Source organism: Ranitomeya variabilis, chromosome 7, assembly GCF_051348905.1.
Source record: "Ranitomeya variabilis isolate aRanVar5 chromosome 7, aRanVar5.hap1, whole genome shotgun sequence".
In the NCBI taxonomy this organism is placed as follows: Eukaryota; Metazoa; Chordata; class Amphibia; order Anura; family Dendrobatidae; genus Ranitomeya; species Ranitomeya variabilis.
This window is the reverse complement of record NC_135238.1, coordinates 240,221,169-240,248,662: the sequence shown is the minus strand read 5'-3', so window position 1 is coordinate 240,248,662 and position 27,494 is coordinate 240,221,169. Positions and strand designations below refer to the sequence as shown.

Here is a 27,494-nt window from a genome sequence, read left to right as displayed (position 1 = left end):
AGACAGATGAGCGGCCCCGAGTCTCATTAGGTTCCTGGAGACGGAGACCATTGTGCTTGCAGCCTCGGCGCTTCTGTCAGCCGCGAGCAGATGCATCTATGACCGCTACATTTACTGGGAAATTGACTTCTCAGCGCTGCGCCCCCGGACAAGGGCGAACGGGATGTGCGAGATTCCCATAAATCAACTGGGAACAGCGGATCTAACCCTGTCCATCGTGAAAAATAATGCTCCAATCATCAAAATGTGCATCCGGAGGGGACATCAATTAATGGCGTACGTGCATACACTAATATGTTCCCCAGACCTGAGCTACAAACGGAGCCCACACTGGTCCCCAAAAGTCTCCAGCACTAAAAGTTCAGATCCCGCAACAACATGAGTTGGTATTGTGCCAGCGGGTCCAGGGGAGGAGGCGGCTGCATATCATGAGCCCTCTGGCACATCTACATACATATTACACACGTATACATGCATACACAGACCAACATACACACGTATACATACATACATACACACAGACCAACACACGTATATATACAGTACAGACCAAAGCTTTGGACACACCTTCTCATTTAAAGATTTTTCTGTATTTTCATGACTATGAAAATTGTACATTCACACTGAAGGCATCAAAACTATGAATTATCACATGTGGAATTATATACTTAACAAAAAAGTGTGAAACAACTGAAATTATGTCTTATATTCTAGGTTCTTCACAGTAGCCACCTTTTGCTTTGATGACTGCTTTGCACACTCTTGGCATTCTCTTGATGAGCTTCAAGAGGTAGCTGCAAACGTCTGGTTTGTAATGCAATATCTTCATAGGTGTATAGAGGCCCATTTCCAACAACCATCACTCCAGTGTTCTTATGGTACTTTGTGTTTGCTAACTGTGTGAGAAGGCTAATGGTTAGAATACCCTTGGAAACTCTTGTGCAAGTATGTTAGCACAGATGAAAACAGTTTGGCTGATTAGAGAACCTATAAACCTGACCTTCCTTTGAGCTAGTTGAGAATCTGGAACATTACATTTGTTGGTTCCATTAAACTCTCAAAATGGCCAGAAAAAAAAAGAACTTTCATGTGAAACTCGACAGCCTATTCTTGTTCTTATAAATGAAGGCTATTCCATGCGAGAAATTGCCAAGAAACTGAAGCTTTCCTACAACGGTGTGTACTACTCCCTTCAGAGGAGAGCACAAACAGGCTCTAACCAGAGTAGAAAGAGAAGTGGGAGGCCCCGCTGCACAACGGAGCAACAAGACAAGTACATTAGAGTCTGTAGTTTGAGAAATCAATGCCTCACAGGTCCTCAACTGGCAGCTTCATTAAATAGTACACGCAAAACGCCAGTGTCAGCGTCTGCAGTGAAGAGGCGACTCCGGGATGCTGGCCTTCAGGGCAGAGTGGCAAAGAAAAAGCCATATCTGAGACTGGCTAATAAAAGGAAAAGATCAATATGGGCAAAAGAACACAGACATTGGACAGAGGAAGATTGGAAAAAAGTGTTATGGACAGAAGAATCCAAGTTTGAGGTGTTTGGATCACACAGAAGAACATTTGAGATGCAGAACAACTGAAAAGATGCTGGAAGAGTGCGTGACGCCATCTGTCAAGCATGGTGGAGGTAATGTGATGGTCTGGGGTTGCTTTGGTGCTGGTAAAGTGGGAGATTTGTACAAGGTAAAAGGGATATTGAATAAGGAAGGCTATCACTCCATTTTGTAACGCCATGCCATACTCTGTGGACTGCGCTTGATTGGAGCCAATTTCATCCTACAACAGGACAATGAGCCAAAGCCACCTCCAAATTATACAGGAACTATTTAGGGAAGAAGCCGGCAGCTGGTATCTATCTGTAATGGAGTGGCCAGCGCAGTCACCAGATCTCAGCCCCATTGTGGGAGCAGCTTGACCGTATGGTGCGAAAAAAGTTTCTCCAGATGACCTCAGCAAATTAACTGCTAGAATGCCAAAGGTCTGTAATGCTGGAACTGCTGCAAAGGAGCATTCTGTGACGAAAGCAAAGTCTGAAGGAGAAAATTATTATTTCGAATAAAAATCTTTTTTTCGAACCTTTTCAATGTCTGGACTAGATTTTACATTCATTTGGCAACTCGTGATTAATAAAAGTATGAGTTATCATGGAAAACACAAAATTGTCTGGGTGACCCTAAACTTTGGAACGGTAGTGTATACACACACAGACACACACACATATACATACACTCTGTAAATATGATTTTTTTACCTTCCCACAGCAATTCCTACAAAACATCCGCCGACAATTGACCAGAAGCCGATCCAGCCGGCATCCACCTATGATCAGAGGACACGAAAGATTAGTTATGCGACACACGGTAGATCCATCACCGCCGGACGTGCGTATATAGATCCTCTGTTCACTGCTGGGCAGCAAATAGACCAAAACCAAAGCAATACAGAACAAAAGACCACCAGAAAGTATACAGGCTAGAGAATAATTAAAATATGCCTTTATTTATAAAAATTGGCAATTGGTTACATAAAATAAAAATAAGACAAAAGTGCACAAGAGCAGGACTAGACAAGATATTAAACAATTATTCACAGCAACCCCAGAATACCTCAATAAAGGGATTATTATATATTACTCGGCTGTGCATACCATATTGTGCAAAAAGACAATTATTAAAACATGATGTGGAATCAATCAATTTTTATAAATAAAGTCATATTTTAATTATTCTCTAGCCTGTATACTTTCTGGTGGTCTTTTGTTCTGTATTGCTTTGGTTTTGGTCTCTTCTCTGTAGTGGTTTCCACTGACAACCCTCACAGTACACCACGATTGCATGTTCATTTTATTCAATATCACTGATATATATTAGATTTTTGGATAATTTCGGGTGTTCTGTGTTTTTAAATATAGGCAGCAATAGGAATAAGCGTTCATCTCCGAACAGCGGCCATACAGCTTGTCCCACTGGCCGGCCTGCAGTGTGGAGGATCATTATGCAGAGACCTAACTGAACAGGCGCACGTGCACCACCCCATGTACTGAACACCGGAGGCCCCAGCAATGATCCTAAAAGTACCGAACGCCAACAGCTGAGGGTCCAAACAAGAAAATGTAAGCGCTTATTAGCAGCAGAGTCTAAATCACTGAAGTGTAGAAATAAAGTGAAAAATGACACTGCAGTAAAATAAAGTGGGCGATATCATCCTGGAACATGTGCTTCATCCCTATTGTGCCGGTATAGCTGGGATCACGTCCTGATGATCACGGATTAGACGTACAGGCACCGCGGGAACTAGTTCAGGGAAAGTGACTGTGCTGATCATCCTGGAGAACGCATGGACTCTGCGCCAAGATGTCCGGCTCTCGGCAGGCAGCACTTCACTCACCGAAGGACTATCCTCGTACCCCACATCCCACACTCACCTGATTAACATGAACCGGGGTTAAAATCAGATCCAAAACCCCCGACCAGCCGGCATAGAAGCCCAGAGGGATGGCATAGGCCAAGACGATCATCAGGAAACGCCCATTACTACAGAAAACAAAAGAATCTAATAAGTGATGAGAATCTGAATGTAAGAACGTTACCACTTATTACAAAATGCAACAAATACGAGTTTATCTAATGTAACATGTCAGAAAGAGAAAATAACAGATAATAAAGTGATCACTGCACAAATACAAAAACAGATGGGAGAAAAAAAAACGATCAGATCTCCACTCAACATCCCACCCAGAGACACGGGCACAACTTCACCGAGACACCCACCAGCCAAGAATGGACATTACTAAAGCCTCCGGCACCGAGGAGAAGCCTCACAGCGGCACATGGAGACCTGCACCCGGGATGGGAGATTATAAAGCCTCGTACACTGGGGAGAAGCCTCACAGCGGCACATGGAGATCTGCACCCGGGATGGGAGATTATAAAGCCTCGTACACTGGGGAGAAGCCTCACAGCGGCACATGGAGACCTGCACCCGGGATGGGAGATTATAAAGCCTCGTATACAGGGGAGAAGCCTGCACAGCGGCACATGGAGACCTGCACCCGGGATGGGAGATTATAAAGCCTCGTACAACGGGGAGAAGCCTGCACAGCGGCACATGGAGACCTGCACCCGGGATGGGAGATTATAAAGCCTTGTATACAGGGGAGAAGCCTCCACAGCGGGACATGGAGACCTGCACCCGGGATGGGAGATTATAAAGCCTCGTACACAGGGGAGAAGCCTGCACAGCGGCACATGGGAGACCTGCACCCGGGATGGGAGATTATAAAGCCTCGTATACAGGGGAGAAGCCTGCACAGCGGCACATGGAGACCTGCACCCGGGATGGGAGATTATAAAGCCTCGTATACAGGGGAGAAGCCTGCACAGCGGCACATGGAGACCTGCACCCGGGATGGGAGATTATAAAGCCTCGTATACAGGGGAGAAGCCTGCACAGCGGCACATGGAGACCTGCACCCGGGATGGGAGATTATAAAGCCTTGTATACAGGGGAGAAGCCTCCACAGCGGGACATGGAGACCTGCACCCGGGATGGGAGATTATAAAGCCTCGTACACAGGGGAGAAGCCTGCACAGCGGCACATGGGAGACCTGCACCCGGGATGGGAGATTATAAAGCCTCGTATACAGGGGAGAAGCCTGCACAGCGGCACATGGAGATCTGCACCCGGGATGGGAGATTATAAAGCCTCGTACACCGGGGAGAAGCCTGCACAGCGGCACATGGAGACCTGCACCCGGGATGGGAGATTATAAAGCCTCGTACAACGGGGAGAAGCCTGCACAGCGGCACATGGAGATCTGCACCCGGGATGGGAGATTATAAAGCCTCGTATACAGGGGAGAAGCCTGCACAGCGGCACATGGAGATCTGCACCCGGGATGGGAGATTATAAAGCCTCGTACACCGGGGAGAAGCCTGCACAGCGGCACATGGAGACCTGCACCCGGGATGGGAGATTATAAAGCCTCGTACAACGGGGAGAAGCCTGCACAGCGGCACATGGAGATCTGCACCCGGGATGGGAGATTATAAAGCCTCGTACACTGGGGAGAAGCCTCACAGCGGCACATGGAGACCTGCACCCGGGATGGGAGATTATAAAGCCTCGTATACAGGGGAGAAGCCTGCACAGCGGCACATGGAGACATGCACCCGGGATGGGAGATTATAAAGCCTCGTACACAGGGGAGAAGCCTCCACAGCGGCACATGGAGACCTGCACCCGGGATGGGAGATTATAAAGCCTCGTACACAGGGGAGAAGCCTGCACAGCGGCACATGGAGACCTGCACCCGGGATGGGAGATTATAAAGCCTCGTACAACGGGGAGAAGCCTGCACAGCGGCACATGGAGACCTGCACCCGGGATGGGAGATTATAAAGCCTCGTACACAGGGGAGAAGCCTGCACAGCGGCACATGGAGAACTGCACCTGGGATGGGAGATTATAAAGCCTCGTATACAGGGGAGAAGCCTGCACAGCGGCACATGGAGACCTGCACCCGGGATGGGAGATTATAAAGCCTCGTATACAGGGGAGAAGCCTGCACAGCGGCACATGGAGAACTGCACCCGGGATGGGAGATTATAAAGCCTCGTACACTGGGGAGAAGCCTGCACAGCGGGACATGGAGATCTGCACCCGGGATGGGAGATTATAAAGCCTCGTATACAGGGGAGAAGCCTGCACAGCGGCACATGGAGACCTGCACCCGGGATGGGAGATTATAAAGCCTCGTATACAGGGGAGAAGCCTGCACAGCGGCACAAGGAGATCTGCACCCGGGATGGGAGATTATAAAGCCTCGTACACCGGGGAGAAGCCTGCACAGCGGCACATGGAGAACTGCACCCGGGATGGGAGATTATAAAGCCTCGTACACCGGGGAGAAGCCTGCACAGCGGCACATGGAGACCTGCACCCGGGATGGGAGATTATAAAGCCTCGTACACCGGGGAGAAGCCTGCACAGCGGCACATGGAGAACTGCACCCGGGATGGGAGATTATAAAGCCTCGTACACCGGGGAGAAGCCTGCACAGCGGCACATGGAGACCTGCACCCGGGATGGGAGATTATAAAGCCTCGTACACCGGGGAGAAGCCTGCACAGCGGCACATGGAGACCTGCACCCGGGATGGGAGATGAAGCTCGAGCATTTAAAATCACAAGACCGCAATCTGCAAAAAATTGAGAATATCAGTTACTTTCATCCTTATGCTGCATCTTTAAAGAATTTTCTTTAAAAAATTAAACCCGTCTCTTACATCTTCATATTAGAACATCAGAGCAGATGTCCTTCACTGAAGAGGAAAGCTCTTCCATTTTTGCACTTTATTTCTAAGGTCTATTGACGAGCCCTGTGGGAATGGCACGTGGAGCCGGTAATAATACAGAGGGCTGACGTCTGACATCCATGCTCCTACGCTCTTGATGCAGGTGATGAGGGCAAATAGTTTCTAAGGATCAAATCAATGAGAATCCCAGCAAAGACCCTTTAGGTATTTGGGGGGAGGATTTCGATTTAGTCTATTACTTACTGAAGCTTGTAAAAAAAAATAAAAAATCTCCAGACGCACAATAGCGGTGCCGCAGCGTGGAGCAGTCCTTGGCACGGGAACCAATCCATTAGATAAAGAGAGCATGCACAAGGGTAGACAAGCCTCCACTAATGAAGGTGGCGCCCGTGGTCCCGTCACTCAGGAGCATCCAGCGACTTCACCCCTGAACGCGAGGAGCTGACAGCCGCATTGTGCGCGGCTGCGGTGCAGTGACAGGTGCCCTTTAAATGATCCGTTATTTGCAGCCGCCTCTCTGGAGTTGTCGTCTGAGTCGGAATAACAGGGAATAAGTCATTCTCACTTGTCTGACTTCGGCTCCATTTACTGCAGGAAGCTGTTAAAAGTCTCAATTATATTAATCCCGCGTGTCACTTACAGGAATGGATTTCATTTGCTTCTACGCATTAACAAACTAATGCGGCTCCAGAAACAACTGCAGGCGGAGACGTTCATCTGTGTGTGTGAGGGCCCCGCATCACCGGCTGCATTTACCCGAACCCTGGGAGGTGTAATCGGCCGCTCCTGCCTGTATAAACACCTACCACGACTCAATGCTCCTGTCAGAGCCATTCTGAGTTACAGAAGCGACTGCTGGCCACACAGTTCACTGGAATCAATGCTCCGGGGAGGCGGCGGCGAGCGCCACAACGCTGAACATCAGGTACTCCAGAGCAGAGGCGGATCTGAAGACGCGACTCCCGTAAATGCCCCCTTATTCTTACAGGGTGAATTTATCAGATCCAGTGCACGAGAATGAATGTCATCACGAAGAGGAGGAATATCATAGAACACGAGCATCTGCACGGTGACGACGCAGGACAGACAGCCCGCCGTAATCAGGACAGACAGGAGCACTGGCCGTACTGTGCACTGATGAGGGGAGACTCCACCAGCAGAAAGGCAGCACTCACAGAGCATCGGTACAATGGCGACCAGTATATTAGACGGTTGCGGACTTTCTCCAACTATCCGAGTCCCCCCACGCTCCTGTTTCAGCATCAGCAGGGTCCGTCATCGGCCTCTGTACACTTTCTGCTGGCATTACGGACATGTAGCTATTGCCACTCAATGACTGAAGTGGTGACCAAGTGATTGGCTGCAGCAGTCACACAGATGTAAGGCAAGAACAGGATGCAGGGACTGGCGAGAGCCAAGGCAAAGCAGAAAGAGGAGAGCTGGGCGATGAACCCCGGCCACGGCTGTCAGCTATACACAGAGGTCAATCTGAGAGCGGCAAGTAAAGGGCAGGCTCCGCTGTTCTTCTGACCCCCTCATCAGTCACATGGCACAATATTTATGGGACTGTTTTCACCTATGAGAACAGACCCTGCAGCATGCTGCTATACAAGGGGTGCAAGACCTACTATTAGTATTAGATGATGGAAACAATACATAGGCCCCAGGTCCAGACCCACGTGAGTAGTCCGTGGCACCACCTCCTACCCGGCAGACCAGATGCAACATCACGCTGCAAAGATTATGTTGTGCCGGGCTTACAAATCAGAAGAGGCGCCGAGGATGCTGGCAGCTGGGAGACGGTCCGGAGGGCTCCTGTCCGGCAGCCATGGACTACGGACGTCACCGCTGTAACAGGGACGTGGGAAAAGACTCGTTCATCTCCGACTAGGCTGCGTCCAGAAGGGACAGCGGAAAACGGACAGCAAATCTTCAGTGGCATGAACTGTATAACACCGTGCAGGTTTGCATCAGTAAAAATCTGCGGCAGAAGTGGTGAATTACTGCAGACGACAAATCCTCAGTACAGGACAACGTGGGGATAAGACTTTGTTAAATTACTGTAAGATGTCAGTTTTATATCCAGAAAGACCAAGCGTCTCTGACCCACGTGCCGACAGCGCGAGGCCTCATTCAGAGGACGGGCCTCATCACATACAATAATCACTGATTACCTTCAGCGTGCAGGAGAAATGACCAGATCAGGTCAGACTGCTTGTTATTACCATCAGTGATTTTGTCATAAGTAAAAAATTATATATCTATATACTGTATATCTATATATCTATATATACCGGAGTATAAGCCGAGATTTTCAGCCCATTTTTTTGGCCTGAAATTGCCCCCTCTCGGCTTATACTCGAGTCATACCCGGGGTCGGCGGGGGGGGGGGGGGGGGGGAGCGGGGGCTGTCTAAAAATACTCACCTAGTCCAGGCGCGGTCCCAGTCTTCCCCGGCGCCGGCAGCAGCAGCTTCAGCTTCTTCCTGTACTCAGCGGTCACATGGTCCCGCTGATTACAGTAAATGAATATGCAGCTCCACCTCCCATAGGGGTGGAGCCGCATATTCATTACTGTAATCAGTGGGACCATGTGACCGCTGAGTACAGGATGAAGCGCTGCGGCGTCGGGGAAGCAGGATCTACACAGCGGCAGGACCAGGTGAGTATACGGGGAGGGGAGCGCAGCGCTGCACGATAGTCACCTGCTCCTCGTTCCGGGCGCCGATCTGTCTCCAGCACTGACGCTGAGGTCAGAGGGCGCGGTGACGTGGTCAGTGCGCGCCCTCTGCTGAACGTCAGTGCTGGAGACAGATCGGAGCCCGGAACGAGGAGCAGGTGACTATTGAAAGTGCGGGGGCCTGAACGACGGAGAGGTGAGTATGTGATTTATTTTTTTTTTATCGCAGCAAATGGGGCAAGTGTCTGTATGGAGCATCTATGGGGCCATAACGTTCCTGCAGCACTATATGGGGCCATAACATTCCTGCAGCACTATATGGGGCCATAACATTCCTGCGGCACTATATGCGGCCATAACATTCCTGCAGCACTATATGGGGCCATAACATTCCTGCAGCACTATATGGGGCCATAACATTTCTGCAGCACTATATGGGGCCATAACATTCCTGCAGCACTATATGGGGCCATAACGTTCCTGCGGCACTATATGGGGCCATAACGTTCCTGCGGCACTATATGGGGCCATAACGTTCCTGCGGCACTATATGGGGCCATAACATTCCTGCAGCACTATATGGGGCCATAACATTCCTGCGGCACTATATGGGGCCATAACATTCCTGCGGCACTATATGGGGCCATAACGTTCCTGCGGCACTATATGGGGCCATAACGTTCCTGCGGCACTATATGGGGCCATAACGTTCCTGCGGCACTATATGGGGCCATAACGTTCCTGCGGCACTATATGGGGCCATAACATTCCTGCGGCACTATATGGGGCCATAACATTCCTGCGGCACTATATGGGGCCATAACATTTCTGCAGCACTATATGGGGCCATAACGTTCCTGCGGCACTATATGGGGCCATAACATTCCTGCAGCACTATATGGGGCCATAACATTTGTGCAGCACTATATAGGGCCATAACGTTTCTGCAGCACTATATAGGGGCATAATGTTTGTGCAGCACTATATGGGGCAAGTGTCTGTATGGGGCCATAATTTAACGTTTGTAGGGCACTACGGCATATGGGGCAAGTGTCTGTATGGAGCATCTTATAGGGCCATAACATTTGTGCAGCACTATAAGGGGCAAATATCTTTATAGAGCATCTTATGGGGCCATAATCAGCATTTGTGCAGCATTATATTGGGCAAATGTGTCTATGGAGCATCTTATGGGGCCTTTATTAACCTTTATGCAGGATTATATGGGGCATAATTTAATATGGAACATCTTATGGGGCCATAATGAACAGTATGGAGCATTATATGGGGCTCCCGATTCAATATGGATATTCAAAGACACTTAACCTACTGATGTCTCAATTAATTTTACTTTTATTGGTATCTATTATTACTTTTGACATTTACCGGTAGGTGCTGCATTTCCCCCCCTAGGCTTATACTCGAGCCAATAATATATATATATATATATATTTATATATATTTTTTTTTTTTGCAAAGCTTCTCCTATCCATTACTGTACAATGTTAAAGACTGGCATCACAACAATTCACCCGGACTGTGCCAAAAACAGAAATGTCTTTGTGATTTTTTGTGCAATCCACGGGATGGTCTGGTTCAGCATTGTTAGGAGAAGCATTGCAAATTTTAAGAACACTGGCGGTTAAACAAAAAAAAAAAAATGAAAAGAAGAGGAAAGAGTGCAGCTCTGCACAGAAGAACAATCCTAATTCTAACAGACACTACTTAGCTAGTGAACACAAATTAGTACAGGACTCACCTGAGCAACCTTCTGATGCTGCTCCTGTATCCGAGCCTGCGACCAGCAGCAGCTACACTGGGGGGCACTGGGGGTCGGGCAGGGAAGTAAGCCAGGACAGCCGCAAAGAGCAGCGTGATGATCCCAAACTCTGCAAGAAAACAAAGAGTCAAGATATGAAGACAAAACTCAGGACAAATGGTGAGAACAGAGATCATCTAAAAGACATTGCAGCCACAGATCTGAACCGCTGATCCCCCCCCCCAGGATCTGTACATAAGGGTCAGGTCAGGTGCCGCTTACAACTCCCCGCATTGTGCAGGAGAAAACCAGAAACTCAAAAGGCAAATCTCCTATTCACTGCAGTAAAGCAGTAAGAGATGCTGCAAAACTAAGCTTAAAGGGAACCTGTTACTCCCAAAATCGAAGGTGAGCTAAGCCCACCGGCATCAGGGGCTTATCTCCAGCATTGTGTAATGCATTCTGTAACGCTGTAGATAAGCCCCCGATGTATCATGAAAGCTGAGAAAAAGAGGTTAGATTATACTCACCCAGGGGTGGTCCCGATCCGATGGGCGTCGCGGTCCGGTCTGGGGCCTCCCATCTTCTTACGATGACGTCCTCTTCTTGTCTTCACGCTGCGGCTCCGGCACAGGTGTACGGATTTTCCCTGTTGAGGGCAGAGCAAAGTACTGCAGTGCGCAGGTGCCAGGCCTCTCTGACCTTTCCCTGCACACTGCAGTACATTGCTCTGCCCTCAACAGGGAAAATTAGTACACCTGTGCCGGAGCCGCAGCATGACTACAAAAGGACGTCATCCTATTAAGATAGGAGGCCCCGGACCGGACCGCAGAGGGACCGCTCCTGGGTGAGTATAATCTAACCTCTTTTTCTCATCTTTCAGGATACATCGGGGGCTTATCTACAGCATTACAGAATGCATTACAGAATGCTGGAGATATACCCCGATGCCGGTGGGCTTAGCTCTACTTTGATTTTGGGGGGTGACAGGTTCCCTTTAATTTAAGAGTGCAGTAGACTGATCTACACTGCTATCCACCCTGTATTGTCTAATCTGTATCTACCTGTGTACATCACTGCCTCAATCCGGTCCTTGATCGTGGCTTCGTGTTCTCCGGTCAGGAAGCTGTCGGATGTATTGTTAGGAGCAGGAACAATTAAAGGTCCAATTAAAAATGCACAAGCTCCTCCTAAATAGTTCAACATTGAGGCAATGGCGGTGGCTGTAGCACGTTCATCTGGAGAGAACCACGTCGTGGAAAGAAAAGGAGCAGCGTTCATAGCAGTTGGTCCAGCAAATCCATTCAGCAGCTGACCGCCATGTATGAGCCTGGAGATAAAGCACAAAATATATTATACACCATCCAAACTCCAGGATATATCCTACATCATACTCCAGAGCTGCGCTCACTATTCTGCTGGTGGCATCACGATGTACACACAGTGGGTACGGAAAGTATTCAGACCCCTTTACATTTTTCACTCTGTTTCATTGCAACCATTTGGTAAATACAGAAAAGTTCATTTTCCCTCATTACTGTACACTCTGCACCCCATCCGGACTGAAAAAAAAAAAAAAAAAAAAGGTAGAAATTTTTGCAAATTTATTACAAAAGAAAACCTGAAATATCACATGGTCATAAGTCTTCAGCCCCTTTGCTCAGACACTCATATATAGGTCACATGCTGTCCATTTCCTTGTGATCCTCCTTGTGATGGTTCTCCTCCTTCATTGGAGTCCAACTGTGTGTAATTAAACTGATAGGACTTGATTTGGAAAGGCGCACACCTGTCTATATAAGACCTCACAGCTCACAGTGCATGTCAGACCAAAGGAGAATCATGAGGTCAAAGGAACTGGCCAAGGAGCTCAGAGACAGAACTGTGGCAAGGCACAGACCTGGCCAAGGTTTCAACAGAACTTCTGCAGGACTCAAGGTTCCTAAGAGCACAGTGCCCTCCATAATCCTTAAAAGGAAGACGTTTGGGGCCACCAGAAGTCTTCCTAGACCTGGCCATCCAGCCAAACTGAGCAATCGTGGGAGAAGAGCCTCGGTGAGAGAGGTAAAGAAGAACCCCAAGATCACTGTGGCTGAGCTCCAGAGATGCAGTAGGGAGATGGGAGAAAGTTCCACAAAGTCACCTTTCACTGCAGCCTCCACCAGTCAGGCCTTTATGGCAGAGGGGCCCGACGGAAGCCTCCCCTCAGTGCAAGACATATGAAAGCCGCATAGAGTTTGCTATAAAACACATGAAGGACTCCCGGACTATGAGAAATAAGATTCTCTGGTCTGATGAGACGAAGATAGACCTTTTTAGTGATAATTCTAAGCGATATGTGTGGAGAAAACCAGGCACTGCTCATTAACTGCCCAATACAATCCCCACAGTGAAGCATGGTGGTGGCAGCATCATGCTATGGGGGAGTTTTTCAGCTCCAGGGACAGGACGACTGGTTGTCATTGAAGGAAACATGAATGCAAAAAATTTAAAGGGGAATGAATACTCTCCATACCCGCTGTACATACATTACTGATCCTGAGTTACCTCCTGTATTATACCCCAGAGCTGCACTCACTATTCTGCTGGTGCAGCCACTGTGCACATACATTACTGATCCTGAGTTACATCCTGTATTATACTCCAGAGCTGCACTCACTACTGTGCTGGTGCAGTCACTGTGTACATACATTACATTACTGATCCGGAGTTACATCCTGTATTATACTCCAGAGCTGCACTCACTATTCTGCTGGTGCAGTCGCTGTGTACATACATTACATTACTGATCCTGAGTTACATCCTGTATTATACTCCAGAGCTGCACTCACTATTCTGCTGGTGCAGTCACTGTGTACATACATTGCATTACTGATCCTGAGTTACCTCCTGTATTATACTCCAGAGCTGCACTCACTACTGTGCTGGTGCAGTCACTGTGTACATACATTACATTACTGATCCTGAGTTACATCCTGTATTATACCCCAGAGCTGCACTCACTATTCTGCTGGTGCAGTCACTGTGTACATACATTACATTACTGATCCTGAGTTACATCCTGTATTATACTCCAGAGCTGCACTCACTATTCTGCTGGTGCAGTCACTGTGTACATACATTACATTACTGATCCCGAGTTACCTCCTGTATTATACCCCAGAGCTGCACTCACTATTCTGCTGGTGCAGTCACTGTGTACATACATTACATTACTGATCCTGAGTTACATCCTGTATTATACCCCAGAGCTGCACTCACTATTCTTCTGGTGCAGTCACTGTGCACATACATTACTGATCCTGAGCTACATCCTGTATTATACTCCAGAGCTGCACTCACTATTCTGCTGGTGCAGTCACTGTGTACATACATTACATTACTGATCCTGAGTTACATCCTGTATTATACCCTAGAGCTGCACTCACTATTCTGCTGGTGCAGTCACTGAGCATACATTACAAGGGGTAACGCTGGGACCTCCGGCACTCTGTGCATTTATTTCCCTGGCTCCTCATTGTATACCTATGACTGATGTATTAACTCTTTACCTTGAGGCATGGTATGCAATGTCTTCTTGTTTCTGGTCTCCCTTATGAGGTGTTCATTTACTGCATTTTTTATTACTTAACCTCTGTACGCCTCATTCTGGGTCACCAAGGACAAAACCCTAGTAGTGTCCAGGGTTACTAATTCATTTACTTATTTGTGCCCTATTGCTGCACTCTAATTCTCTGCACTTTATTATTTTTTTCAGAAGACTACTGCTCATTACTTTATAATTAGAGTTTTGTAACAACCCTGCCGGCATCACTGCATGGCCTTCCATTCCCCATCTGCCTGTTACATCAACTCACTCACCCAGTGCCATGCTGTGAGATCTGTCTGCTGCCAGCTCCATGCCGTGTGCTCCATGGCCCTTGCTCTGTGTACACTTCCTGGCTGTGTGCATAGGGGGGCGGCGCCAGCCACTCCGGATTCTTATTGAGACTGTGTGCACCTCCCTAAGGAGTCCCTGGCCAATGGCCTAGAGGCCTCTGATACTTAAGGCGTCTTCACTAGTGTTGAGCGATACCGTCCGATACTTGAAAGTATCAGTATCGGAAAGTATCGGATCTAATCCGATACCGATACCAATACAAGTCAATGGGACTCAAGTATCGGACGGTATTCCTGATGGTTCCCAGGGTCTGAAGGAGAGGAAACTCCTTCAGGCCCTGGGAACCATATTAATGTGTAAAATAAAGAATTAAAATAAAAAATATTGCTATACTCACCTCTCCGACGCAGCCTGGACCTCACCCAGGGAACCGGCAGCGTTGTTTGCTTAAAATGCGCGCTTTTACTTCCTTCCGTGACGTCACGGCTTGTGATTGGTCGCGTGCCGCCCATGTGGCCGCGACGCGACCAATCACAGCAAGCCGTGACGTAATTTTCAGGTCCTCAATGCCTAATTCTAGGCATTCAGGAATTTAAAATTACGTTCCGGCTTGTGATTGGTCGCGTCGCGGTCACATGGGCGACGCGACCAATCAAAAGCCGTGACGTCACGGGAGGCAGGAGACGCGCGCATTTTTAAAATTACGTCACGGCTTGTGATTGGTTGCGTGCCGCCCATGTGACCGCGACGCGACCAATCACAGCAAGCCGTGACGTAATTTCAGGTCCTGATGCCTATTTCTGCATTGAGGACCTGAAATTACGTCACGGCTTGCTGTGATTGGTCGCGTCGCGGTCACATGGGCGGCACGCAACCAATCACAAGCCGTGACGTAATTTTAAAAATGCGCGCGTCTCCTGCCTCCCGTGACGTCATGGCTTGTGATTGGTCGCGTCGCCCATGTGACCGCGACGCGACCAATCACAGCAAGCCGTGACGTAATTTCAGGTCCTGATGCCTATTTCTGCATTGAGGACCTGAAAATTACGTCACGGCTTGCTGTGATTGGTCGCGTCGCGGCCACATGGGCGGCACGCGACCAATCACAAGCCGTGACGTCACGGAAGGAAGTAAAAGCGTGCATTTTAAGCAAACAACGCTGCCGGTTCCCTCGGTGAGGTCCAGGCTGCGTCGGAGAGGTGAGTATAGCAATATTTTTTATTTTAATTCTTAATTTTACACATTAATGTTGTTTCGATACCGATACCCGATACCACAAAAGTATCGGATCTCGGTATCGGAATTCCGATACCCGCAAGTATCGGCCGATACCCGATACTTGCGGTATCGGAATGCTCAACACTAGTCCTCACCCATTGGAGGATGCCTGAGCAAACTATTCCCCTCAGTTAGCATTTGCTACTGAGCTGCCAGGTCGTGTCTGTTTCCTGTCTCAGAGGGCTGCAATACTGCAGGCCTTCATCTGTGTTCTGTTTGTGTATCCGTGTCCGTTCCTGTCTGAACTCTGGTCTATGTCCGTTCCTGTTCCTTCTTTGTCATTTGTCATTTCCCACTCTGCTGTGTGTACCTCCGCCTTATCTCTCTGCTCTGCTTGCCACTATCAGTGGTTCTGTGCTTCTCCGCTTTCCTCGCCACAACCTGTGGTTCTGCACTCTTTTGCTCTTGGCGTTACCTCCTGCGGTTCTGGCTCTTGGCTCCGCCTCCAGCGTCTCCGCTCTTGGCTCAGCGTCTCCGCTCTTGGCTCCGCCTCCAGCGTCTCCGCTCTTGGCTCCGCCTCCAGCGTCTCCGCTCTTGGCTCCGCCTCCAGCGTCTCCGCTCTTGGCTCCGCCTCCAGCGTCTCCGCTCTTGGCTCCGCCTCCAGCGTCTCCGCTCTTGGCTCCGCCTCCAGCGTCTCCGCTCTTGGCTCCGCCTCCAGCGTCTCCGCTCTTGGCTCCGCCTCCAGCGTCTCCGCTCTTGGCTCCGCCTCCTGGTCTTGCTCCGCCTCCTGTGATTCTGCTTTGCTTCCACTCTTGCTCTATCTTTTTTCTGCAACTTGCCGTACGGGTCTCTACCTGTTTCTTTATGTTCTCCAGTCTGAACAGGTTCTTACCTGTTTCCATACAACCACCTGAATACCAGTTCCTACCAGAGTATCAGTCCTGTCTGCCAGTGCCAGCCGTGCCCGCCTGTCTGCCTGAGTGCCAGCCGCGCCCGTCTGCCTGCCTGCCTGTATCTCCGTCAAGCCAGTCCGCCCGTCTGGGCCTCTGCCAAACACGTCTGTCAGCCAGTGCCACAACCGTGCTTGCCTGCCTGTGTTTTGTCCTCGGTGGGATCAGCATCCACAGTCCGACTCCACCCTGGAGTGGTACCTGGTAGCTTCCTATTGCACAAGTCTGTCCTCACCATCAGAGGCTCCAGTGAACACCTAGGAAGCTACTTAGTTACACCCCTTCCAGGGAAGTTCGGTCTGTGGTCCAGTGGGGCCACACCCCCAGGCGCCCGCGCCAACCAGTCTCGGCGCGAGCGTTACAAGTTTACTGTGCAGGTGGTTACAGATCGCCTATAATTATGGATGCAGTATCACTTTTTGGGCACTATCCATCTATTTTTGGCTCCAGTGTTTTGCTTGCTTTTTTCTGTATGGCCCATTTACATCTCCAAACACTTTATTTAATATATATTTTTTAATTGTACATTTCAATGAAAATTATCTTTTTATATGCAAATTATGGTTGGAGGACTATTTTCTGCTCGGCATAGGCGTTTCATGTGCATCTTGTGGCATCTCACAGTGACTTACCATCTCCTTACTCCCAGGTCGGACACTGGGACACATCGCAGGCCGGAGCCGACCACCATTAAGAGCAGCGTGAGGAGGACGGTGACACGGAGACCTAGAGGAACAGTAATGAGATGAGGATGAGCAGTAATTACAGACACCCTGCGTGTAATGGGAGAGCGTAGTAATCAGGGTAACGAGGCAGCAGAGGAGGCCGGCGATGGCGATTCATCCTGGCCGGGTCAGCTTGGGAGAACGGTCAGTAGGTCACAGAGTAGGTCACTCTGTGCAGACACAAGGAGTTGGCAGCTTTAGGTGCTGGTGATGGATGAAAGGACCGGCCACATATTCCCAGGACCGGACACTACAGAGCTGCGAGCACAGATCCGATGCTCATCACACAACTAGGCCGAGGACCCTCATCACTGCAGTCAGGGGCTGTATAGTTGGGGATTCTGCAGTTCTCAGTTTTACTCCTTGCGCAAACAATTGACGCTACAACTTTCAGCATTGCAATGGTTACAGGAGTGCGCCCAGGTCACCACGTCACAGACAAAAGCACCGCACTGCAATGGTTACAGGAGTGCGCCCAGGTCACCACATCACAGACAAAAGCACCGCACTGCAATGGTTACAGGAGTGCGCCCAGGTCACCACGTCACAGACAAAAGCACCGCACTGCAATGGTTACAGGAGTGCGCCCAGGTCACCACGTCACAGACAAAAGCACCGCACTGCAATGGTTACAGGAGTGCGCCCAGGTCACCACGTCACAGACAAAAGCACCGCACTGCAATGGTTACAGGAGTGCGCCCAGGTCACCACGTCACAGACAAAAGCACCGCACTGCAATGGTTACAGGAGTGCGCCCAGGTCACCACGTCACAGACAAAAGCACCGCACTGCAATGGTTACAGGAGTGCGCCCAGGTCACCACGTCACAGACAAAAGCACCGCACTGCAATGGTTACAGGAGTGCGCCCAGGTCACCACGTCACAGACAAAAGCACCGCACTGCAATGGTTACAGGAGCACACCCAGGTCACCACGTCACAGACAAAAGCACCGCACTGCAATGGTTACAGGAGTGCGCCCAGGTCACCACGTCACAGACAAAAGCACCGCACTGCAATGGTTACAGGAGTGCGCCCAGGTCACCACATCACAGACAAAAGCACCGCACTGCAATGGTTACAGGAGCACACCCAGGTCACCACGTCACAGACAAAAGCACCGCACTGCAATGGTTACAGGAGTGCGCCCAGGTCACCACGTCACAGACAAAAGCACCGCACTGCAATGGTTACAGGAGTGCGCCCAGGTCACCACGTCACAGACAAAAGCACCGAGCCACAAGTCAAGCGAAGGAGAAGGACTTATGTTCACATGTTGGATTTTTGCAGCGTATTTCTATGCAAAAGTTTTAAGTTGCGTTTTACTGGAGCAGTGAAGTCTGAGATTTCAGAAATCTCAAGCACACACATTGGTTTTATTATCTCGATTTGGAAAACTACAGCGTGTCATTTTCAGCTTCTTCTTATGTATTTGGAGCGTTTAACCCCTTAGTGATCAATCCAATTTTGTCCTTAACGACCAGGCCAATTTTTACAATTCTGACCACTGTCCCTTTATGAGGTTATAGCTCTAGAACGCTTCAATGGATCTCACTGATTGAGATGTTTGTTCTCAACATATTGTACTTCATGACAGTGGTAACGTTTTTCGAAGTGACTTGTTTTTATTTATGAAAAAAAAAATGGAAATCTGCCAAAAATTTTGAAAATGTTGCAATTTTCAAACTTTCAATTTTTGTGCCCTTAAATCAGAGAAATTTGTCACACACTAACATTTCCCACATGCCAACTTTACATCAGCACAATTTTGGAAATTTTTTTTTTGTTAGGACTGTATAAGGTTTAAAACTGGACCAACAATTCCTAATTTTTACAAAAATCTACAAAACCTTTTTTTAGGGACCACCTCACACTTGAAGTGAGTTTGGGGGTCAATATGACAGAAAATACGCCAAACTTTTTTCGGTGTATATAAAAAAAATAAATTAAAAAAAAAATTTTTTACTTTAGACCCAAACTTTTTTTTTTTATTTTTACAGGGGTACCATGAGAAAATGGACCACAATTTGTTGTGCAATTTCTCTTGAGTACACCGATACCCCATATGTGGTGGGAAGCCACTGTTTGGGCACATGACAGGGCTCAGAAGGGAGGGAGCACCGTATCACTTTTTGATTGTCTGGAATCAATGATGGGGCCATGTTGTGTTTGGAGACCCCGTCATATGCCTTAACAGTGGAAACCCCCCAATTCTCACTTGTAAAGCGCCATGGAATAAATGGCGCTATAACAATAAATAATAATTCTAACTCCAACCCTAACGCAGCTCTACCCCTAACCCCAACCTCAACTGTAACACTAACTCTAACCCCAGCCCCAACAGTTACCCTAGCCCAGCCCTAATCCTAGCTCCAAGCCTACTGGAAAAAAGTACATTTTTTTTTTACCTAACTAAGAAGGTGATAAAGGGAGATTTGATTTACTTTTTTTTTTTTTTTTTCTTTTAATTTTGATCACCGATAGACTCCATCAAAGTGATCAAAATGAACCAATAAGAAAAATCTCCTGATGCTGCTGGGTGCCGGCTGGCAGATCTCAGTGGGCACATTTCGCATGCGCCTGCTATTTTCTTCCGGGAACATGACGTGGAGGGCCGGGGGGACAGAGCTGGAGGGTCTGTGAAAGGCGAAGGTACCGGGGGACTCCATTTTTCTCTCCTCTGGTATGCTAGATCATACCAGAGGAGAGAGAGAAATGAATGGGAAACCTGCCCTTTGATTTTTTTCAATCATCGTTATTCAGTGAATAATGGCGATCACAAGACTGGGAACGGTAAAAACCCCACCCGAATCATGTTCTACGGGGTCTCAGCTACCCCCGATAGCCGAGACCCCGGAGATTTTATGATGCTAAGGGGTGCTATACCCTTATTTCTCAGTGCTGTTAAAAAGCAGCGCCGAGGAATATGTATCCTTCACCCATTAAAAGGCGTATCAGCGGTCGTTAAGGGGTTAACCCACTGGAAACAATGGGTAAGTGAAAAAAAACAGTAAAAAAAAAAAAACTGCTAAAAAAAACCTAATGAAGATAAATCATTCTTTTTGGGGGGTGGCACTAAACTTTATCAACATGCACAAGAAACTAAAAAATGCAGCAATACCCGCCTTTTCCAGCAGCTATTTTACTGCCAAGAGAGCAGGTTTTACCTGTATATAAAAAAATTAAAAAAAAGGGGGGGGGGGGGGGTAAATGGACCTCGGTGATTCCCAATAAAGCAAACAGCTTTTACCTCTAGCACAGTAGTGAAACACAGGAAGGAAAATGATCCCATAGGATCCTTCCCAGTCATCCAGCGGATCAGCTGTTGGCAGGAGGCCGTACGTCTCTTAGGCTACGTTCACATTTGCGTTGTTGTGTGTTGCGCCGGCGACGCAACGCACAACGCATGCAAAACGCATTGTTTTGTGACGCATGCGTCCTTTTTTTGCTTGATTTTGGACGCACAAAAAAATGCAACTTGCTGCGTCCTCTGCGCCCTGACGCGTGCGCCGCAGTGACGCATGCGTCACAAAACGCAAGTACAACGCATGTCCATGCGCCCCCATGTTAAATATAGGGGCGCATGACGCATGCGTCGCCGCAGCGGCACCCGACGCTGCGTCGCACAACGCTAATGTGAACGTACCCTTACGTAGCTTTAGAATGACAGGTGAAGTCCCGGCTCCCACGGCCACATGCAGTTTCCGGAATAGCCAGATATTTCATCGTACATTCATTGCACTTTGACTTTGCGCACCTTACTGCAGCCCTGCGTTAGAATACCCACTGCAAGCAGGGAGAAGGAACGAAGAGGAACGGGGAGTGGGGATAGTGACGGGCAACTGACAGCTCCAGGTCCGTGCCAACACGTGGCAGACGTCAGCATCTCCCTGGCACATGTCCTTGTAAACAAGCAGCTAGGCAAGAGTCATGAGAAGTCTATGGAGAAACTGATGACGTCACAGCCATACAATAAGACTGCAGTATTTACAGCACGGTCTATGGATGTAAGAAAAAGTTGTAAAAACAGTTATCCAAAGTTTCAAAAAACAAACAATTGAGAAAGTGATTTTGTGCCAGATCCTGATGAGACCTGCAGGCCTCCGCAGACGGCAGCGCATCCGGTGCCGGGATTTTCCTCTATCCCTGGCTGACTTGTTTTTTGTGTCTGGGGTGTTTGGGGGCTGACAAGTCACATTAACGTCTTAGAGGGTGACAGCTCTCACAGCCGCGGATCCGGGGATGTCATCCCTGTAACAAGCTGTCAGAAGTGTAAAGTGTTCCCGCGCAGCAGGATAGACAGCGCTCTAATTATCTCACCAACCACCGGCGCAATCACCGCGAACATGACGGGAGGGGAGAAATATATGTACATCCACAAATGAGCAATTATCCAGACAAACATCAGATGCCGCGCGATGCCATCCATGGTATAGCGCCTCCACGTTCAGTGCATAGCAATGTGCACATCCATCTAATGTGCGAAGCACTGGGGCCTCTACAATAGCCTGCCTGCTCGCAGGGAGCGGCCCTGCAGGACGTGGCACTACAGCTAGCTGGGGAAGCAAGAATGGGTTTTAATGTCAGCTGCCAGAGGGGGAAGGAGACAGATTCTGACAAGCTGCCTCAAGTAACAGAAAAGCAACAAGAGGCAAAAATTATGAAAAAGGTCATTTTAAGCTACAAACACTAAAATAAACAGCCAATAACAGACTTTCAGGAGTTTTTGATATTAAATCATCCCGGATTTCATCCTGTTATAATGAAAGTTGCTCAAACTTAACACCTGCTCATTGGAGCCAATTCACATTTTTGCACTTTTGCCATTTCCTCCCCTTCTTCCAAGAACGACAACTAATTTTTCCATCTACATCGCTGTATCAGGGCACGTTCTCCGCAGGACGAGTTGTAGTTTTGAACAACACTATTTACTTTACCATACAATGTTATCGGGGAAAAAATGTAGGTTGTGGTGAAATGCAGCTTTCAGGTTTTGATTTCCAGCGTTCATTCTGCAGGAAACATGAGCTGACGATTCTCCCCGTCAGGACGATCAGGGTGAAAGTGAACGTGCAAAGTTTTATGTTTATACTTCGTGGTTCTATAAAATAAAAAATAAACCTTTTTGAACTTTGTAACAATGAAGTGTTTTGTGTCGCCATTTTCTGAGACCTATAATGTTCTTATTTTTCTGCGGATGGTGCTGGGTGGGGGGTTCATTCATTGTGGGGCGACTTGGAGTTTTTTCTGATACCATTCTGGATCACTTATAAGGCTATGTGCACACAGAATGGTCCACTGCGGATTTTTCCACAGCGGATTTGATAAATCCGCAGGGCAAAAACACTGCCTTTTTCCTGTGGATTTATTGCGAATTTACTGCGGATTTACTGCGGTTTTTGTGCGGATTCCTCTGCGGTTTTACACCTGCGGTTTTCTATTGGAGCAGGTGTAAAACCGCTGCGGATTCCGCACAAAGAAGTGACATGCTGCAGAATGTAAACCGCTGCGTTTCCGCGCGTTTTTTTCCGCAGCATGTGCACAGCGTTTTCGGTTTCCCATAGGTTTACATTGTACTGTAAACTCATGGGAAACTGCTGCGGACCCGCAGCAAAATCCGCATCGTGTGCACAGAGCCTAAGGCTTTGTCCACTTTCTATGCATTGTCTCCCATAGTCCTGGTTATAAAGGTTAAGGACAATGTAGTGGAATCAACATGTCCTATCAGGCTAAAGGTATCGTTACACTAAACGACTTACCAACGATCACGACCAGAGATACGACCTGGCTGTGATCGTTGGTAAGTCGTTGTGTGGTCGCTGGGGAGCTGTCACACAGACAGTTCTCTCCAGCGACCAACGATCAGGGGAACGACTTCGGCATCGTTGAAACTGTCTTCAACAATGCCGAAGTCCCCCTGCAGCACCCGGGTAACCAGAGTAAACATCGGGTTACTAAGTGCAGGGCCGCGCTTAGTAACCCGATTATTTACCCTGGTTACCATTGTAAAAGTAAAAAAAAAAAAAAAAAAGTAACAGTACATACTCACATTCTGATGTCTGTCACGTCCCCCGACGGAATCCACAGGGTTAAAACTGCTTTCGGCAGGAGCGCTGGTAATGCACGCGCTGCTGCCGAGAGCTTCTCTGCACTGAATGTGTCAGCGCCGGCAGTAACAGCGGTGACGTCACCGCTGTGCTCTGCTTTACGGCCGGCGCTGACACAGTCAACCCTGTGGACGCCGGGGGACGTGACAGACATCAGAATGTGAGTATGCAGTGTTTTTTTTAACTTTTACAATGGTAACCAGGGTAAATATCGGGTTACTAAGCGCGGCCCTGCACTTAGTAACCCGATGTTTACCCTGGTTACAAGTGAACACATCGCTGGATCGGCGTCACACACGCCGGTCCAGCGATGACAGCGGGTGATCAACGACCAAAAAAAGGTCCTGATCATTCCCATCGACCAACGATCTCCCAGCAGGGGCCTGATCGTTGGTCGCTGTCACACATAACGAGATCGTTAGCGGGATCGTTGCTTACGTCACCAAAAGCGTGACGGTGCAACGATATCGTTAACGATATCGTTATGTGTGACTCAGCCTTTAGGTGCCATAAAGATAAGAAGTGATAAGAGAAGGATTTAGGATAAAAGGTATATCTTTATTAATTAACACTTTAGAAAACCAATTTAAAAAGAAAGCAGTCAGCTCACCTGAGTATGGGCGATTCCTCATCTGTTCCTGCACGGAAAAAAGGTTGAGCAGCCAGTCCAAAGGAAGAAAAAAGGTCTGATGAATCCAGCAGGATTGGTGATAAAAATTCTTTTATTATTCCATATTAAAAAAGGTTTGTATCCTTATGGTAAACCACATAAAAAATGTTGATATATCACAGCATTATGCACACATAGCAGCATTTAACCAACGCGTTTCGACTGAAGTCTTAATCATGGCATGGTTTACCATAAGGCTACAAATTTTTGCTGACAGTGCATTTTTTCTGCTACCAACTTGCTGCCTTCTTCCCACCATCAGAGGCTTCTCTTTGCCCTGTCTTTTTAAATTGGTTTTATAAATTGTTGTTAATAAAGACATACCTTTTAACCTAAATCCTTCTCTTATCACTTCTTACATTTATGGCACCTTACCATGATAGGTCATGTCGATCCCACTTTCTATGCATTGATTGGAGATGAGCTGTGACCTAAAACATTAATTCTGGCACTTTGAAATATTCCCTTTCTGGTATCAATCCTATGGGTTAATCTTTTAACAAGTTGGACTTTTACAGACATCAGGCATGTTTTTAAAACCGATATAAAATAAATAGTAATGTAACCTAATAAATATATTTATACATACATACACTGCCCAAAAAATAAAAGGAACACTCAAACAACACAATGCAACTCCAAGTCAATCACTTCTGTGAAATCAACCTGTCCAGCTATGAAGCAACAACAATTGTGAATCAATTTCTCCTGCTGTTGTGTAAATGGAGCAGAACACATAGAAATGATCGGCAATTCTACGACTGGTTCTACAGGGGTGACCACAGACCATTTCTCTGTTCTCATTTTCTTTTTGGGCTGTTCTGGTCACTTTTGCATTTTGTCTCTCACCCCTAGAGGTACAGTAGCATGAGGCAGAAGTTGCTCAGGTAGTGCAGCTCATTCAGGATGGCACACCAATGCGAGCTGTGGCAAGAAGCATAGCGGTGTCTGTCAGCAGTGTCCAGAGCATGGAGCAGATACCAGGAGACAGGCCAGTACACCGGGAGACGAGGAGGGTGGGGGGGGGGATGTAGGAGGGCAATAACCTAGCAGCAGGATGGCTACCTCCTTCGTGCGAGAAGGAACAGGAGGAGCAGTGCCAGCGCCCTGTAAAATGACCTCCAGCAGGCCACTGACATCCATGTGTCTGTGCAAACTGTCAGAAACATACTCAATGAGGGTGGTATGAGAGCCCGCTGTTCACAAGTGGGTGTTGAGCTTAGAGCCCAACATTGTGCAGGGCAACTGGCAGATTCGACATTGGCGCCCTCTGCTCTTCATAAGAGCAGATTGACACTGAGCCAGTGTGACAGAGGTGACTGGAGACGCCGTGGAGAGCGATCTGCTGCCTGCAACATCCTTCAGCATGACCAATTTGGCAGTGGGTCAGTAATGGTGTGGGGTGGCATTTCTTTGGAGAGCCGCACAGCCCTCCATGTGCTCGCCAGAGGTAGCCTGACTGCCATTAGGTACCGAGATGAGATCCTCAGACCCCTTGTGAGACCATATGCTGGTGCGGTTGGCCCCAGGTTCCTCCTAATGCAGGACAATGCCAGACCTCATGTGGCTGGAGTGTGTCAGCAGTTCCTGTAAGATGAAGGCATTGAAGCTATGGACTGGCCCACCTGTTCCCCAGACCTGAATCCGATTGAACACATCTGGGACATCATGTCTCGTACCATCCACCAACGTCACGTTGCACCATAGACTGTCCAGGAGTTGGCGGATGCTTTAGTCCAGGTCTGAGAGGAGATCCCTGAGACCATCCGCTGCCTCATCAGGAGCATGCCCAGGCGTTGTAGGGAGGTCATACAGGCACGTGGAAGCCACACACACTACTGAGCATCATTTCCTTTTTGGGTGTCGTGTAGCATGGTGTAGGAAGCATGGTGTCACCCGATATTAGAGCGAGTGTATTCTCGGGCAGCAGTGTCACCCGATATTAGGGCGACAGTGTCACACGATATTAGGGCGACAGTGTCACCCGATATTAGGGCGACAGTGTCACCCGATATTAGGGCGACAGTGTCACCCGATATTAGGGCGACAGTGTCACCCGATATTAGGGCGACAGTGTCACCCGATATTAGGGCGACAGTGTCACCCGATATTAGGGCGAGTGTATTTTCGGGTGTAGGCAGCACGGTGTCCCCGATATTCGGGCACTGTCGGGTGTAGGCAGCACGGTGTCCCCGATATTCGGGCACTGTCGGGTGTAGGCAGCACGGTGTCCCCGATATTCGGGCACTGTCGGGTGTAGGCAGCACGGTGTCCCCGATATTCGGGCACTGTCGGGTGTAGGCAGCACGGTGTCCCCGATATTCGGGCACTGTCGGGTGTAGGCAGCACGGTGTCCCCGATATTCGGGCACTGTCGGGTGTAGGCAGCACGGTGTCCCCGATATTCGGGCACTGTCGGGTGTAGGCAGCACGGTGTCCCCGATATTCGGGCACTGTCGGGTGTAGGCAGCACGGTGTCCCCAATATTCGGGCACTGTCGGGTGTAGGCAGCACGGTGTCCCCGATATTCGGGCACTGTCGGGTGTAGGCAGCACGGTGTCCCCGATATTCGGGCACTGTCGGGTGTAGGCAGCACGGTGTCCCCGATATTCGGGCACTGTCGGGTGTAGGCAGCACGGTGTCCCCGATATTCGGGCACTGTCGGGTGTAGGCAGCACGGTGTCCCCGATATTCGGCCATTGTCGGGTGTAGGCAGCACAGTGTCCCCAGCACGGTGCCCCCGATATTCGGCCATTGTCGGGTGTAGGCAGCACGGTGCCCCCCATATTCGGGCACTGTCGGGTGTAGGCAGCACGGTGCCCCCGATATTCGGGCACTGTCGGGTGTAGGCAGCACGGTGTCCCCGATATTCGGCCATTGTCGGGTGTAGGCAGCACAGTGTCCCCAGCACGGTGCCCCCGATATTCGGGCACTGTCGGGTGTAGGCAGCACAGTGTCCCCAGCACGGTGCCCCCGATATTCGGGCACTGTCGGGTGTAGGCAGCACAGTGTCCCCAGCACGGTGCCCCCGATATTCGGGCACTGTCGGGTGTAGGCAGCACAGTGTCCCCAGCACGGTGCCCCCGATATTCGGGCACTGTCGGGTGTAGGCAGCACAGTGTCCCCAGCACGGTGCCCCCGATATTCGGGCACTGTCGGGTGTAGGCAGCACGGTGCCCCCCATA

At 48.9% G+C, this 27,494-nt stretch overlaps 1 protein-coding gene across 1 annotated transcript in view; it reads right to left on the bottom strand.

Moving 5' to 3' along the window:
• SLC49A4 (solute carrier family 49 member 4) overlaps nucleotides 1-27,494 on the bottom strand; it is a 45,310-nt gene that overhangs the window by 17,233 nt on the left and 583 nt on the right. Inside the window, exons 2-6 of the mRNA XM_077273304.1 lie at nucleotides 17,442-17,535; nucleotides 11,826-12,091; nucleotides 10,762-10,891; nucleotides 3,431-3,539; nucleotides 2,258-2,325 (exon numbers count right to left, since the gene is read on the bottom strand). Of these exons, the coding sequence (XP_077129419.1) occupies nucleotides 2,258-2,325; nucleotides 3,431-3,539; nucleotides 10,762-10,891; nucleotides 11,826-12,091; nucleotides 17,442-17,535 (667 nt within the window). The remainder of the gene's footprint in view (nucleotides 1-2,257; nucleotides 2,326-3,430; nucleotides 3,540-10,761; nucleotides 10,892-11,825; nucleotides 12,092-17,441; nucleotides 17,536-27,494) is intronic.